Source organism: Sciurus carolinensis, chromosome 3 (genome assembly GCF_902686445.1).
Source record: "Sciurus carolinensis chromosome 3, mSciCar1.2, whole genome shotgun sequence".
NCBI classification, from domain to species: Eukaryota; Metazoa; Chordata; class Mammalia; order Rodentia; family Sciuridae; genus Sciurus; species Sciurus carolinensis.
Window position 1 is genome coordinate 37380243 of NC_062215.1, and position 15410 is coordinate 37395652.

The following is a 15410-nucleotide window of genomic DNA, read 5'->3' on the forward strand; positions in this document are numbered from 1 at the left end:
GGTATAGGAGGGTGCATGGAATTTCCAGGGTAGAGATGATGTCATGGCACCGGTAAAGAAACTGAACCTAGCGGAGAGTGAAGAGTTCCTCACAGTTTCTCTTGCCCAGGGCTAAGTCATCACGGAAAAAAAGAGAAGGGAGTTGGAGGGGAGAAGTGGGCTGTGCCCTAGAGGGAAGTGGTACACCAGAGACAGTGACCGAGACTGGGGAGCGATTTGCAACCAGAGAGGAAGGATGAGACATCATAATTGCTTGAAAGGGCACGTGAACAAGAACAAAGCTGCTCTGGATGGTTGGCACCTCCAGAAACTGGAGGCTTCATGTCAGTCTTTCCAGGTTGGCGGTGGTCTCCAGAACAGACATAGGTTGTGAGCACAGAGAGAAACCATTGTCCCCCCACCCTCCCTGTGGGTTCTTCCACACACAGAGACACATCTGATCAGAACTTCATTCAGGAAAGGGGTCAGTTAGCCAGTCCTAGAACAAGGAGGGAATGAAAAGGAAACCAAGATTTCAGGATATTTTCTTGGACCAATAAGAGAACAAGAGAAAGAAAGCAGTAAGAGTTAAGTTTGGAAGACCCAGGCAAAGAATGTTGTAGTGTATAAATAGGATTGGCTACCTAGCAATAAGTTTACTTGTGTCATTGACAGACTATGTAACCTAAGCATTCACAGTCCATAGGGAATGCCCTGTGTGCCCCTGTCGATCCGTGGCTGGTTCCACAATGCTGGGGACCGGTACAGAAGGAGAAGCTTACCAAGGGCAGGGATGCAGTGGTGCGCAGAACATGGCAAATGAGGGGCATTCAGATGAGTAGACTGAGATCTCACCCACCTTTGGCTCAGCTACTCTGACCCACCTGCTTGCCCCTAGCACACCATTGCCATCTGCTCTGCTCTGAGAAAAGAAAATAGAAGAGTCAAAAGACAGAGCCCAGTCTCCTGAATGCTTTTGAGTTATGGGATAGGAGCAGCATCCTGGGGCACTTCAGAGTCATTTGATAAAGTGCAAGCTCATTTACTTTATCGTTCTATCCACCCTCTCCCAAAAAACTGCACTTAATTCTTTCCCTCTGTTCTTTCTGTGCTAACCCTTTTATTTTTGGAACCGGTGCTCTGGTCTTCAGAATGAAGCCTGCAGGACCGTGAGCTGGTAGGAGCAGCTCATCAGTGACCACCATAATCCAACCACTGAACCCAAAAGCCTCGTTCTTTCTAAAGTGGAAGTGGACCTTCCTCACCTGCTGCAGCATGCTCTTTGGCTGTCAAGGACACAGGGAAGTGACTCCTGGGGACACTACACTCTGGAGATGTTACATTCCTGAGAGAAACACCAAGCCTCACCAGGCTTGATGGATCCAAGAATACTGTCAATCTTCCTTATGAAGCATCTTTCTTCAATGAATGTTTTTATGCTTGTTTCTAGCCTCTTTCCAAGCAGATCACAGGGAATACTCAAGTAAAAGAAGAAGATAATTCTGTGTGTGGGGGTCCTCTCTGCCACATCCCGGGTGTAGGAGGAAAGGGTTAACTTTTGGAGAAGGATGTTGGCAGTTTTTTTATTTATTACCCAAAAAACTGATCTACTCAATGATCACACAGAGCCAATACTCTTCATATGAGAGGGGAGTGATGGGTCTGGCCATACCCGTTCTGGCTTCTTACAACAACTCGCCCATCTTTCCTTTATTTATAATATACAGGTAAAGGGGGCAGGACTGGGAGGAGCTTCTTCTGTGATGGACAGGATAGGGTGGAGTTAGGGCAGCCATCCTCTAAGGGGAAAATTCCAGGAGGAGACAGGGAACCACTCCCACGCAGCGCCACATGCCTACTGGCAGTTCCTAAAAATCAGGCCTCTGCATTCCATGGCTCAACCTAGTCTGATTCTGCTAAATTAAGGATGGCTTCCCACAATTCTGTAAAGTGTTTACAGAATTGTACTCCATGCTATGTGACAGTCTGTGTCAGATCTGTGTCAGATGTTGGGGATTCATGATGGTGGATTCATGAAAGTCTCCAAAAAATGTAAGACCTACATTTCTTTTTAAAAATATTTTTATTTCAGTTTTTTCTTTTATGAAAAATATAAGTACTCTACAAAAATTAGAAAATATAGGGAAAAATAAATAAAAATTTAAATTATGCTATCATCTTTATCCAATTTTATATTTTACTATTAGTATATAATATTCTTTCTTAAATTAACATGTTATATTATTGTTTCTTAATATTCTTCCATGTTATTAAAAACTCAAACATGATTCAAAAAATAGCATTAATAAATGTATGAGATTTCATTGTATGGATATGACAAAATTTACATTTAACTATTCTACTATTTAGGTTGGTCCATTCAATTTGTTCAAAGCTTTTCTCTATTATAAGTTGAGCTGAGACTTGAATAAATATGTACAATTTTCATGTGCTGATTTAAAATTTTTTCATTAAAATTTTAAAAAATTTTAAATGATAATGATACAACTTAACACAGCATTTACTACAAGCTGGTAATATTCTAAGCCTTTCACAGACATTAATGTATTTAATCCTCACAGTGACCCTCTGAGGTAGGTACTTTATCCCCTTTTACACATGAGGATGCTGAAGCACAGAGAAGTCTGTAACCAAGCGAAGAACACACAGCTGACAGACTGATGGATTTGGAAATGAAATCAAGCAAGTCTGGCTCTAGAGATTAAAAAAATCAGAAAGGGAAATGTGCTTTATGATAAATTTAAAAGCCCTGTGATTGTGATGTGAAATATCTTTCAGTTTTGCATTTTGCAACAAATCTGCTTTTGAGCAATAAAATCCATGGACTTATCTCTTTTTCTTAGAAAACTTGGGGAATTAAATAATAGTCTTTCATATGTGTTCTAAATATTAACCCCTGTGGCTGCCACAGGATGTGCCCATGCATAGTCACTCTGCCTGTGGTTTGCATGAAGAGGAAACTGCTTGGTCAGATTGACACCTCATTCATTAACAGCAGGGAAGAGATGCTTTTAAGGAAACACAGGTAGCTCAGAAGGACCAGAGTCTTGGTTTTGAGGAAGTCTGAAGGAGGCAAGCTGCAGGCCAAAGAAGCCACTGGGCATCAGGTGTCAGGTCACAGAGGAACTTCCGGTTCATGCTGGACACAATGCCAAATAGTTGAAGAATGTTAACAGAGGGATACAGAGACTGATTTACACTTTAGCAAAATCACATTGGATGCTGTATGGTGGGACAGATTAAAGAGGAGGAAATGGAAGGATAAACAGTTGCTAGAACATGGACAACGGTCAGAGTGAGAAGCTGTGAGGGCCTGACCTCCGGCTGCAGCAGTGGCCATGGTCACAGGTGGATGCACCTAACTTCAAAAACAGGCTAGAGTTGGAGATTGAGTAGATGTAGGAGAGGCAGGGGGCGGGGGTCAAGGGCAACTCCCAGGTTTCCGGCTTGGAAACTTGACAGGAAAGGATGCTTTCTACTGGGTAGAAAATACAGAAGGAATCAAGGGAAAGGACTGAGTTCATTACCAAGATGTATGCCGTGAGGTACACACACAAAGTAGAGAAAATGACAAGAACTCAGGACAGGAAAGAAAGAACTGATTGCAGAAAGAAGGGACTGCATAATAAGATGTTGTCTCTCTCAGACATTAGAAAGGGGCCTCCAGAATGCCGTTTCTGTGAGAAATGAGACCACGCCTGTTGCAACCTGACTATGTGGACCACATCCGAATTAAAAAGGCCAAACAAGGGTGTCGGTGTTGCTATCAGTGAGATCCATGGGGCCACTGCTGCAGAAGGAGAGAACTGAAGTCAACACCTAGAGAAAGGCTGCCTTGGGGGAAACCAATCCAGCAGGGCCGGAACATGGGAAGCGGGCACAGGAGGAGGAGGCCAGGATGTCGGAGAAGAGGAATCGCTCACTAGGCACTCCCTGTACTCATGGATGGGACGCTCTGCTAGGGCGGGGCCTCAAGGGGACTGGAGTGAGCTGGAAATCTAGGACACAGAGCAAGCCCCTCCGTGCTAAAAATCCACTGCGTTGACCGCTGGCTACTTTCTGTCTCCACCACCTAAACAATTTTGGGTGTTCCCCAAAAGAGCCAGACCTGGCACTGTGGACTTTGTCAGTCTTCCCTTCCCAACTCTGTAATGAGAGTTTAGACATGACCTCTATTGTTAGTTGTTAGCCAAATCTGTGATTTATTCCTTTACCAAATATTTATTAAACTGTACTGCGGGGCTGAGGCTGTAGCTTAGTGGTAGAGCACTTGCCTCGCATGTATGAGGCACTGGGTTCCATCCCCAGCAGCACATAAAAATAAAAATACTGTGCCCATCTACAACTAAAATACGTTTTCAAAGCTATACTGCGTTTGGGGCTTTATGGTTATCCTTGGGGATACATTGGTAAATAATAATTCAGACAGTGAAATAGTAACTGGCCATTTCCATCTGTGTGACTGTGGGCAAATCATTTCACCTGGGAACATCAATTTGTCACCTAGGAAATTCCTAAGACTCTCCCAATTCAGCCATTCTGGAACTCCCTTTACTCCATCAGCTTGTGTATTAAGCACACACTATGCACACAAGAGGGTTATGTTCCAATACAAGCCCAAATACATGGCAAAGGGCTGCTTCCTGGCTTGGGGACTGATATGGAAAATCTTACCAATATATAAACATAAAGATAGAATTATATATTCAACACATCACTTTTATTAAAAACAAAATTGTGAGGTTACAGAGATTAGAGATTCTTCATGTCATCATTATGTGCTAGGATTTGTTAGGTAGACTCGACCAATAAGACGTGGTCTGAATTTGGTTTAAAATCAACAGTAGGACATCACCTAACTTTTTGAAATGGAGTTTACTCAGATGACTAATCATATACTGGCGAGTGCTGTAATCCTGGAAGTAGATAGTGTCCATGATCAGAAACATTGATGCAGCTGTTTCCACTTCCTCTTCGCACCCTCCCCAGCTCATAGATGCCAGCTCTCAGAAACTTAATCATGAGTATGAACGTGGTTCCCCCGCGGAGCCCTGGCGGGCAGGGAGGGTAGGCTGAGGAGAGCACATCCTCTGAGATGGCTTTTCTAGTGAAATAAGCCATAGTGACTCCTTTTTTAGTTGTTGTTTTGTTTTGTTTTGTTTTTGGAAACAATAGCAATTTGGGGAGATACAAGGATTGCTATCGTTCCAGTGAAATCTCCCATGGCCCTCTGTCTTTGCTTTACCTCCCTCACTACCTGCATTAGCATCACTGGGAGGGAGGGTAGAAACAGAACCCAGAGCCCATGTGTGTTTAAAAATGGAACTCTACAGACACTAAGGAAGGACAGAATTCCGAAGGTGTGGTTTTTATTTGCTTAGGTGGGCTGTCCTTTGTCCTCTGGCATCTGATAGATCAACTCTGATTCCTCTGGGGAAAAGTCAAGGCCCTTCCTGGTTGGGCTCCGTTTAGCCTGGTTACCCATTCCCTGCACGCTAGCAGCTCCACTGGACTCTGCCCTCGGAGCTCGGGAGCCCTCCATGCCACACCTGTGACTTTGCATCAGGGGAACCTACACCTCTCACCCCATCTGCACATGTTCCAACCCCAAACAGTTTTCAAGATCCAACCGAAATTCCATCCCTTCCATGAAGCCTTCGCCTATCTCCCCAAGGAGGCTCATTTCCCCCTCTTCATAGTGTTCTGAGCTTTTCTTTCTTCTTCTAGGAGTCCTGGCATGCACTTTTGTCTTCTCCACTTGGCCCTTTGGCACCAGGGATTGAACCCAGGGGTGCTTTACCACTGAACCACATCCCCGGCCATTTTTTATATTTTAATTTTGAAGCAGGATCACATTAAGTTGCTTAGGGCTTTGCTAAATTGCTGAGGCTGGTCATGAACTTGTGCTTCTCCTGCCTCAGACTCCCAAGTTGCTGGTATTACAGGGTGTGCCCCACCCCACACCCAGCCTAGCACTTTCTGCTATTGCTGTGAATACCTGCTTATGTACTCTACCTGCCCATTCCAGACTGGGGGCATCCAAGGACAAAGGCCATCAAAAAGAACTCAACCCATTTCTCATAAAAGATGATGTGTGCGTATTAATTACAAAATAATAAAGGATAGAAAAGGGGGAAAAAAGTAGATTTGGCTGAGAGGGTAGACAATTTTATCTACATCACTCTTTTTTTGCATTGAGAGGAATATGAAAAGAAAACTGCTTCAAGTTGGGTAATATTTACCTGAGTATCACATAGGATGCTGCAAACTGTTTAGAGAAATGAGAAACACAAGACTTTGTTCTAGCAAAGGTCATTGGACAGGAACTTCAGTGTATTTATCAAAATTTATTTTAAATTAAGCTGGGCACGGTGGCACATGCCTGTAATCCCAGCAGCTCGCGAGGTTGAGGCAGGAGGATCAAGAGTTCAAAAACAGCCTCAGCAATGGCAAGACACTAAACAACTCAGTGAGACCCTATCTGTAAATAAAATACAAAATAGGGCTGGGGATGTGGCTCAGTGGTTGAGTGCCCCTGAATTCAATCCTTGATACCCCCCCAAAATTTTTATTTTAAATTAAACAATTAATGACACCTTCACTTTTCACCCAGTGATGTAAATGTTTTAAACCAAAATTTGTGGCTGACTAGAAGGTAATACAGTCTTGATAAATAAAATGAGAAAAATCTGGAAAAAGAAAAAAAAAAAGAAGCCAAGAAAATTAAAAACACCATAGACCCATCACACAAATATAAGCACTATTAGTTCTTCAGGGCTTTTATTTCTAAGGTTTTTTATTTTTCCCATGCCTAGGGTAGGCATGGGAATACAGACACAATTCCATATAGTCATACAATTCTCCACCTTGTATAATTTGTACAATTTTTTATCTTACTTTTTAACATTGATGTTATATTTATGCCACTTCACTCAGTTTTAGGGCTTAATAACAAACAATCCAGGAAACATGCCATAATTTACTCTACCATTCCTTCAGAGGAAAATTATGAATGATGCTAGGCCAGAGGTCTTTTTGTTTGAAGATACCTCCATATCTGGCTTTCTCTGTAGAACTCTTTCCTAGAAACACTTTTTCTAGGTTGGGGGTATACAGCTCCTGACATACTGACACCCACACCTAAAGGAACTTTTTGATCCCCAATGAGAGTGTAACCGAGTGCCCTTGTCATTCTATGACTGTTCGATGAATGGACAGATGAAACGTGACATCACGCTTCCTATTCCTCCAGCTGGGGATTCCTTAATTAGGCACCTAATATCTGGGGGCAGGGGGAGTTGCCACCATCCACAGCTAACCCCATGTGATTACAGAGACAGAGAAAGCACCACATTTCAGTTCTGTGGGAAGGAACAGGAATGGAAAGGACATTCATAAATAAGTTCTTATGAGAAAGGACCAGCTAAGAATAGCTCTGGACAGACACCCCTCTCCTCCCTCTCACAGGGAAACCATTTCCCCCAAAAGAAACCAGAGCAGGTCATGAGTTGAGAACTGAGACCTACAGCTCAGAGATGCTATTCTTGGATATCCTGAGCTCCTGTGGTCACCAAGGACCCTGAGTTGTGTAACTGCATGACAGCATTACTATGCTTAAAAATTTCCCCTGGAACCCCCAGATTCCACTTCCCCACCCGCCAGGGCTGCCTATAAAGAGAAGGGGAGATGGCTTCAGATGCCAGAAGGACACAGGCAACTGCGAGTACCCAGACCCTTCTTGGATCTACTGACACTTGAAACCACATTCCATCACTCGCTCAACATCATGCAGGTCCCCACGGCTGCTCTTGCTGTCCTCCTCTGCACCATGGCTCTCTGCGACCAGGTCTTCTCCGCACCACGTGAGTTCACCCTGCTGTGGTGGGCGTCCCAACTCTCTGGCCATAGGGAGACCACATCAGTCTTTTCTTGTGGTCTCAAGAACCCAGGAGAAAAGAGAAAACTTCTTAAAGGGCTACACAATGCCTTGATCTTTCTCTGAAGGACTTTTCGTCTTTACAAGGGGTCTTAGCTCCTAGTCCCCAGTTCTGAGAGTCAGGGTGGGGGCAGGGGGTACTTCTTTGTACAGACAGGGGGGAAAAAATGGAGCTCTAAACAACTGAGTTTGCAAGTGGCAAAATCCAGACCTGGTTCATTTACCAGACCACTCAGGTCTCCCCAGGATGTCTTAAGATAGATGTCCCAGACTTCTCTTTTACTGGGGTATGATTTCTTGAACCAAACAAAATTCCCTGAAGAGAGATAGGAGAATAATCTGCTTGGCTATCAAATCACACAGGAAAAGAAAGCCCACAGTGAAGAGTCAGAAAGGAGAAGAGACAGGAAGACAGAGACATGGAGGTTTCTAGGTAGAAATGCCCAAATGCCTTCCTGAGACCTGGTCTCCAGCCCCCAGCTGCGCAGGGCTCTTTTCCTCACCCTCTCAGGATGCGGCCGCTGGCTGCCTTCCTTCTGAATGACGACTTGAACTCACTCTGTCCTTTTCTCCACAGTTGGCGCTGACACCCCAACGGCCTGCTGCTTTTCCTACGTCTCCCGGCAGATTCCACGCAAATTCATAGCTGACTATTTTGAGACCAGCAGCCAGTGCTCCCAGCCAGGTGTCATGTAAGTGCTAGTGCTCTGCGCACCCTTGGGGACAGTCCACAAGGGCACAGACAGGCCAGAAGAGCAATCCTAGACAGGCCCAATCTTGTGGGGCCTATCGCATATGTAGGATTCAGCTCTTCAGATGTGACCTGACTTGGTGGTGGAGGTCGGGGGTTGGGGTCCAGAGTGAGGGAGGCTGCCCCATCCCAGAGAGAAGGGACAAGAAGAAGGAGGTGGCAGGATCCTCTGAGAGGCTCTTGAGTTGGTGAGGGAGACTCTCTAGAGTGACATAGGCAGAGCATTTCTGAGTTGCCCAGGACAGGGGTTGGGATGGAGGGACCACCATGAGCCCAAGATGTGTTGATCCTGTGTTTCTCCCCGCAGCTTCCTAACCAAGAGAGGCCGGCAAGTGTGTGCTGACCCCAGTGAGGCCTGGGTCGAGGAATACGTCACTGATCTGGAACTGAATGCCTGAGTGGCTTGGAGGCAGCAAGGAACCCAGTGACCTCCGTGGGACCTTGGGGAGCAGGAGCCTGTGTCTTGGAAACATCCCTGTGACTCCATAGCTACCTCTCCTATGGGCTGGTTGTTGCTAAACAGCCTCACTCTTAACTTAAATTTTTATTTATTTATATTATTTAATTTTTATAATTTATTTCAATTTTCATTTCATTTTGTGACTGTTTTGCTCCAAAAGATCCCAGAGCACCTTCTTTACCACTCACCCCTTCCCCCTTTGCTCACACTGTTTGGTGACAGTCGAGTGGCTGTCATCAGCTTCTTCCAGGCAGACATGGTCTCAAAGTCGTCAAACTGACAGATACATAGTGGGTCCTTTGGCTCCGGGCTGTGTCCAGCTGGTGAAATAATAAAGATGCTCTTTTAAAAAGAAAACTGGCATTAAGTTTGTGTTTGTTTTCCAGAAAATCAGAATCACTGGTTAAGAGGAATAAGGGTGAATAATAGGAAGATGTGACTTGGAGGGACTTGCGGGGAGAAGAATGGGGCTACTGCCCTCACTCCACTTTACATGGGAGGCACAGTTCTGGAACATTCCAAACTACAAATATTTTATAACTCGTAATGTAGCTGCTGTAGGAAAATTCACTCTCTGAATGGATACTGTAAGCAAAAATAACCAAAATGGTTTCAGCACCATAATGAAAGTACAAATTACTGGTATGGGAGCAGTCTTCGTGGATCGGCTGTGCCTTTTATTCAGTAGCAGGGTCAGGCATTGGAGGGCTCACTTTCTGGATGGAAAATAGCCCTGATACAGGGAGGTCTGGGTTTAAACAGGTTATGCACTGGGAGATGACTTAACCATTGAAGACTTTATCAGAACATCTGAGTTTGGGCATTCAGGAAACAGGTTATGAGAATTTGAAATTTGTTTTTACCGGGCAAGGATGGAGGGGTTCAGAATTCAGCACTTCTCTTTCTCTCCAGGGTCTCTTGTACTATCACTGGGAAAGGATCTATCTGGGGAAGTCTCAATGTTTTGGCTTCTTCCTAGAGACTGTCATTTTAGGCTTGATGGATATCTCCTTCCCAGGGATTGTCTTGTCAGTGGGTGATGTTTGCTTCTTTCCCAGGGATTGTCTGGTCGCTAGAAAAGGATCAGCATTATCAGTGTGTTGCCCTCTTCCTCTGTCCCTCTTCCCAGGCTCCACAGTTTTGGGGGTTGTCATTTCCATATCCTTTAGATACCATTAGGCAGAGTATTTTGTTGTGTTTACTTACAATAAATAAAGCTTTATTAATAAGAAATTGCTAACATTTTTGAGGCTCACTCAAGGTCATGTGCTTTTTATGTATCATCCATTTGATCCTACTAATGCAATAATACAGCTTAGGTAGTACTATTAACATCTCCATTTGGCAGACAAGTGAATCAGAGCTCCAGAAGAGTAAGGCAATTTGTCCAAGACCACGCTGCATGTAAATGGCACAACTGAGTTCCCAAACTAGACTTTCATTTAACTACATACTATTGCTGTTAAACACTGATCAAGTGATTTCCCTAGATGTGATCTACCTATACTTAAATCATAAGCAACAGTTCTAAAGCCACACCCATAAGAGTGCTTAGGATTGAACTTGAGAACTGATGTTTTTATCAAGTTTACCAGCAGTGCCACGTGCAGGTTAAGGGCTAAGAACACTGACTTAGTTAACAGGATTCACCACTCCTTCCCAAATGTGGCACATATATGCATGGGGTAATAGGTATACCATATTCCACAAAATAAATGGCTAATGTTGTGGGGCTCAGGCTCTATGTGTAGCAGATTTCTGTTTATAAATTTACTATGAAAGGCAAGTTATTTAACAAATGGATTCCTTGGGTTACAGTTATAAAGTATAAGAAATATGCACTGAGCTAGAGTCCTTTTTTCAAAAGAAGGAGAAATTCAAAAGATGTGTGAAAATAAAATATGTTAATTTTTATGAACCACAATTATTTCATCTTCAAAATAATCTAATTTTTATATCCAAAATTGTTTAGAATTATAGCAATCGAATCCTTTAAAATTTCACTAAATACTACTAAGCAAATATTAAAACCCACATACTAGGGTTGAGGATGTAGCTCGGTGGTAGAGCTCTCGTCTAGTATGAGTGAGGCCTTGGGTTCAATCCCTGGTACTACAAACAAACAAACAAACAAAACAAAACATGCTGTTTGATCTGATTTCATTTTCAGGAATTTATTTTATAGAAATACTGCCAAAGAATAGGAATATGTAGACACAAGGATATTTTTTGCAGCATGGTTAGTTTAAAAAAAAAAAGAACCAATCATTAGTAGGATATTAAATTAGTAGAGAATTAAGATCCCCATCCATAGAATAGTCTGCTGTCAATACAAAGACTAACACACATCTCTATCTACGCAATGTGTCCATAATATTAAGTGTAAAAGGTGTACCCATTTACATCTAGTATATATGATCTAAATATATGATCCAGAACTATACATATTATTTTTGTTTTTACTTTAAAAATCCATATATACATATATATTTATATAGGCAAACAGTTGGAAAAGATGCACATCAAATAGCTAACTGTAGTTGCTTAGAGTACATTTTTGTAAAGAAGTAGAGATTTCATTTTTCTGCTCTTGTAAATTTTGGTTTATTTTTCAATAAGCTTGTATTGCTTATCTCTCTGGTCTCACCTTATCCTCCTCCCATTTGATGGGTGATAGTCCCTCTGTTGAAACCACTCTCTGGTTGGGATTCTGAGTTGACACCGAGAGGACAGAGCTCACCTGGCTTATGAGATTTGATGCCGTGATGACTTTTATGTAATGAGAAGGAAGCCAAAAACAAGTGCTTTCGATGGAGGCTTTCTTTTGTCCCCCTACCCCATTCTCTCTCTCTCTTTTTCTCTCTCTCTCTTTCACACACACACACACACACACACACACACACACACACAACTTCTCCCTTGCCACATTTCACAATCCCCTTCCATTGTGAGGGGCCCCACTCCCCTACACCATTACCATCCACACCCCTGGTAAGTGTGAAGTTACTGTCCATGGAACAGGAGGTGCAGCATCTGTTCCCATAGTAGTGAAGATGTCACCTTCATTAGCTTTTGGAAAAAATAATCTGGGATCATACAAAATCTCCCTGTATGCACTGAACTAGTTCTTGAGGTCCAAAAACCTACAACTGAATGAGAAGTTTAGCAGTGTCCAATATTCCCTAAATACAAGTGATGTGTACAGAGTTCACAGAATAGAGACCCCTGTTAGGGCACAGGGAGGGGAACTGCCTGGGGAACCAGATCCTCAGACATTTCAGACTTAAGACCAGACTGAGATCCCTGGTCAACTGCTCAGGCCGCTTTGAAGCTCTCCTCCCTGGGGACATTACCCCTGTAGAGGGGGACCTGCTTCCTGGGGGCTGTTTCCTTCCTGTCTGTGGGGTTCAGAGCCCGGGGGTTTTCCTTAGTTGTTGAGCAATCAGTGACTATTTGAGGCTGGTCTTGTGGTTTGTATGGCAATGTGATTCCCTTTCCATAATAGACTTTTAATCTATTTGCTTCTGATCCATTCTTGAGCTAGGTAACCACAAGCCGAGAGGTAGTCATGTCATAGGATTTACACTTTAACTGGATTGGGAATGTGCACGTTTTAGCACAGAGCCCAGTATGGTAGTCACCACTAGATCCCAGTCCTGGGGAGAGCCTTGGAGCTCCATCCTGGACCCTGTGGAGGTGCACCTCACTCTTCCGCATATGGAGGTGTGGGACTGTATATGGGAGTGATAAATATTTGACCCCAGGCCCGAAGCTACATCCTTCTTATACCCTCATAAAGGGTTAATTGTTGATTTCATAGGAAAGGGTGAGGAGGGAGAGTCAGCGCTGCAGTTGGACCCCAGGTGTAACTCCTAAGTCTCTTGCTTCCTTGTTTCTGCCGCGAGAAACCTTACCTTAGACTAGAAAAATCTGCATTTACAGCACTGCAAGACTCCAGATTACTGGGTTCTCAGTCCACAGAGTGTAAAAGCCTGTGTCAGAAACGCAGATTTTTTTTCCTTTTCTGATTTCAGATGAGCCCATTTCAAAGTAATCTGAGCTCTTTTTTTTTTTTTTTTTAAATGGTGCTGGGGATTTGAACCTAAGGTCTTGTGTTTGCGAGGCAAGCACTCTACCAACAGAGCTATATCCCCAGCCCTCTAAATTCTATCTTAAAGGATCTTATTTGTGGATGTGAGAAGTAGCTTTTAAATTCCAATATTTAGAATCTCTCCTATCAAATTCCTTAAAGCTGCAGCCGTGGTATTTGGCACAGGACCTTAGCACCAAAATATGACAGGTCACGATTCAACCAGCAGCCTCAATGTTATGTGCTGATGGCAGTTCTCAAAAGGAGGTGCCCAGGCAGCAGCACACCTGTCACCTAAGGACTTGCTAGAAATGCAAGTTCTAAGCCCCCTTCCAGCCTTTAGGGAGTGCGCCTCAACAACATGTAGTTTTAAAAAGCCTCCAGGTGATTCCGATGCACACCAAAATTTAGAAGCCACTCCTGCTTGATGACCTCCTATCTTCCTTTCCACCTTTCAGCCAGAGCCTGTGACTCTTAACAGAGCCAGTATCTCTGAACAGGTCTAGGTTTCTGCACATCTTAGGACACTGGCAGTTTCAAGGGGGGGAAACAAACAAGTAAATCTAATTCAAAGTTTTGAGTAAACAAACCTTATAGGCCCAAGACTGAAGTGTACAGAGGTGGCTCTGGCCCTAGGCAAGGGGGCATGAAGCAGCCCCGTGGGACCCCACAGTTTCTGTGGTCTTCTCTTTCAGTATCTCTCTTTGTACTCTCCATAACTCAGTTGCACTTGTGGGCCAGATTGCCAAGAGACCCAAGAACATACCTGGAGATGAAGGGTAAGTTGGAAGGTTTATGGGAAAATGCTCACAGGGCAGGTTCACTGGTGACAGGTTGGACAGATAGCACCTCTGTCCCACGTGGTGTTTTGCTAAGTAGCCTCCGTCCCTCATGATGCTATTCCAGAAAGTCTAGTGACAACAGACTAGACAGTTTAGGACCTCTGTCCCTGACAGCGCTTCACCAGAAAAAAGCAACTTTGCCCCTCACAACACCGTGTCCAGCAGCAGCCGGCTTGGTGAGAGGCACATGCCTTCTCCAGGATGCCCTCAACTCCACACCAGTTACCACGGGGAGAGAGGGTTTGTAAGTCAGACGACAGAAGCAGAGACGTCATTAGCTTAGCTTGCTTTGTTTCTTATATGACCAGCATTTGAAGGATAAGCCGCCCTGGCGTATCTATAGATACCACTACTGTTCAGTATATGTGAGGAAGAGAAAGTCATTGTCCATCAAAATAGAATTTGTCTGGACATTCCAATCTGGGCCTACGTTCTTGGCAATGGTATTTCAGGGACATGGTGTCTTACCATTTTTTCAAGGATGACAACCCTTCCATGTCAGAGTCCCAGAGTGGCTGCTAGCATTTACCAGGGTTACATAAATCATGAAGAATTGTTTTTATTTTTGTTTTTGTTTTCTTAACAGAGAAGAGTGAGTCTGTGTTCATGTTTTTTTTTTTTAATTTTTTTTTTTAAAAACACTTAGATTCTTTCAGATTCGACTGACTTAGGAACCCAGCTCCTAACCAATCACCGTGGTTATGGGGATGAGTTTCACAGTTTTGCTTAAGTTAATCGGGGGCACATACTTGGATCTGTGGGTTGAGTGAATTTCACATAGACTTAAAGTCTGAGAATTATTAGGAAGGGAAGCATGGTTTTCTGGCATTGGGAAGGAGGGAGAATAGATTTGGGTCAGGAGAAACACATTTTCACTATAATGTGTTTTGTCTTTTTCTTGTTGATTTTTTTTTTGATCTACGAAGAGCAGTAACACTGGATACAAGGAACAATTCTCCTTTACTCTCTTGATTAAAAATCGTTAGTCCTCCAACCCCCTGAATTACTTGGTTTTCAAGAAGGTTAACTCATGTATTTCCTGTTGCCCCATAAATGTATATCACCCAAATCTGAACTAAATAGACACGAAGCTCTTCACGGTGTCAAGCAACCACAAGGAAATGGGGCTACATACCCTCTCAAGAGCACATGAAGTGAGGCAGTACTGGCCCCCCACCTCCTCTATCCACGCAGAAGGTGGGATCAGGGAAGTGAGGGAGACTTTTAAAACAATGAGTCATCAGTAGAGACCACCTACACTGAGGAAGAAAGAGAAGTCCTTAAAAATTGGACAGGCAAAGAGGCAGCTGAGAGGAGATACCGTACGCCTG

General features: G+C 43.6%; 1 protein-coding gene across 1 annotated transcript; it reads left to right on the forward strand.

Moving 5' to 3' along the window:
- The first annotated feature begins 7695 nt into the window (after positions 1-7695).
- LOC124980480 (C-C motif chemokine 3-like 1) lies at positions 7696-9497 on the forward strand. The gene is made up of 3 exons (XM_047546061.1): positions 7696-7862; positions 8514-8628; positions 8995-9497. Exons 1-3 carry the CDS (start codon positions 7697-7699, stop codon positions 9083-9085), a joined length of 372 nt encoding a protein of 123 aa, XP_047402017.1. The 5' UTR covers position 7696; the 3' UTR covers positions 9086-9497.
- Positions 9498-15410: the final 5913 nt, after the last annotated feature.

What these genes read in the sequence shown, in the direction of transcription:
- LOC124980480 (XM_047546061.1), top strand. Translation starts at nt 7,697, where the DNA reads ATGCCAGAAGGACACAGGCAACTGCGAGTACCCAGACCCTTCTTGGAT. An exon ending in CCAGGTCTTCTCCGCACCAC is followed by an intron (nt 7,863 to 8,513) that starts GTGAGTTCACCC and finishes TTTTCTCCACAG; the next exon opens with TTGGCGCTGACACCCCAACG. An exon ending in TGCTCCCAGCCAGGTGTCAT is followed by an intron (nt 8,629 to 8,994) that starts GTAAGTGCTAGT and finishes TTCTCCCCGCAG; the next exon opens with CTTCCTAACCAAGAGAGGCC.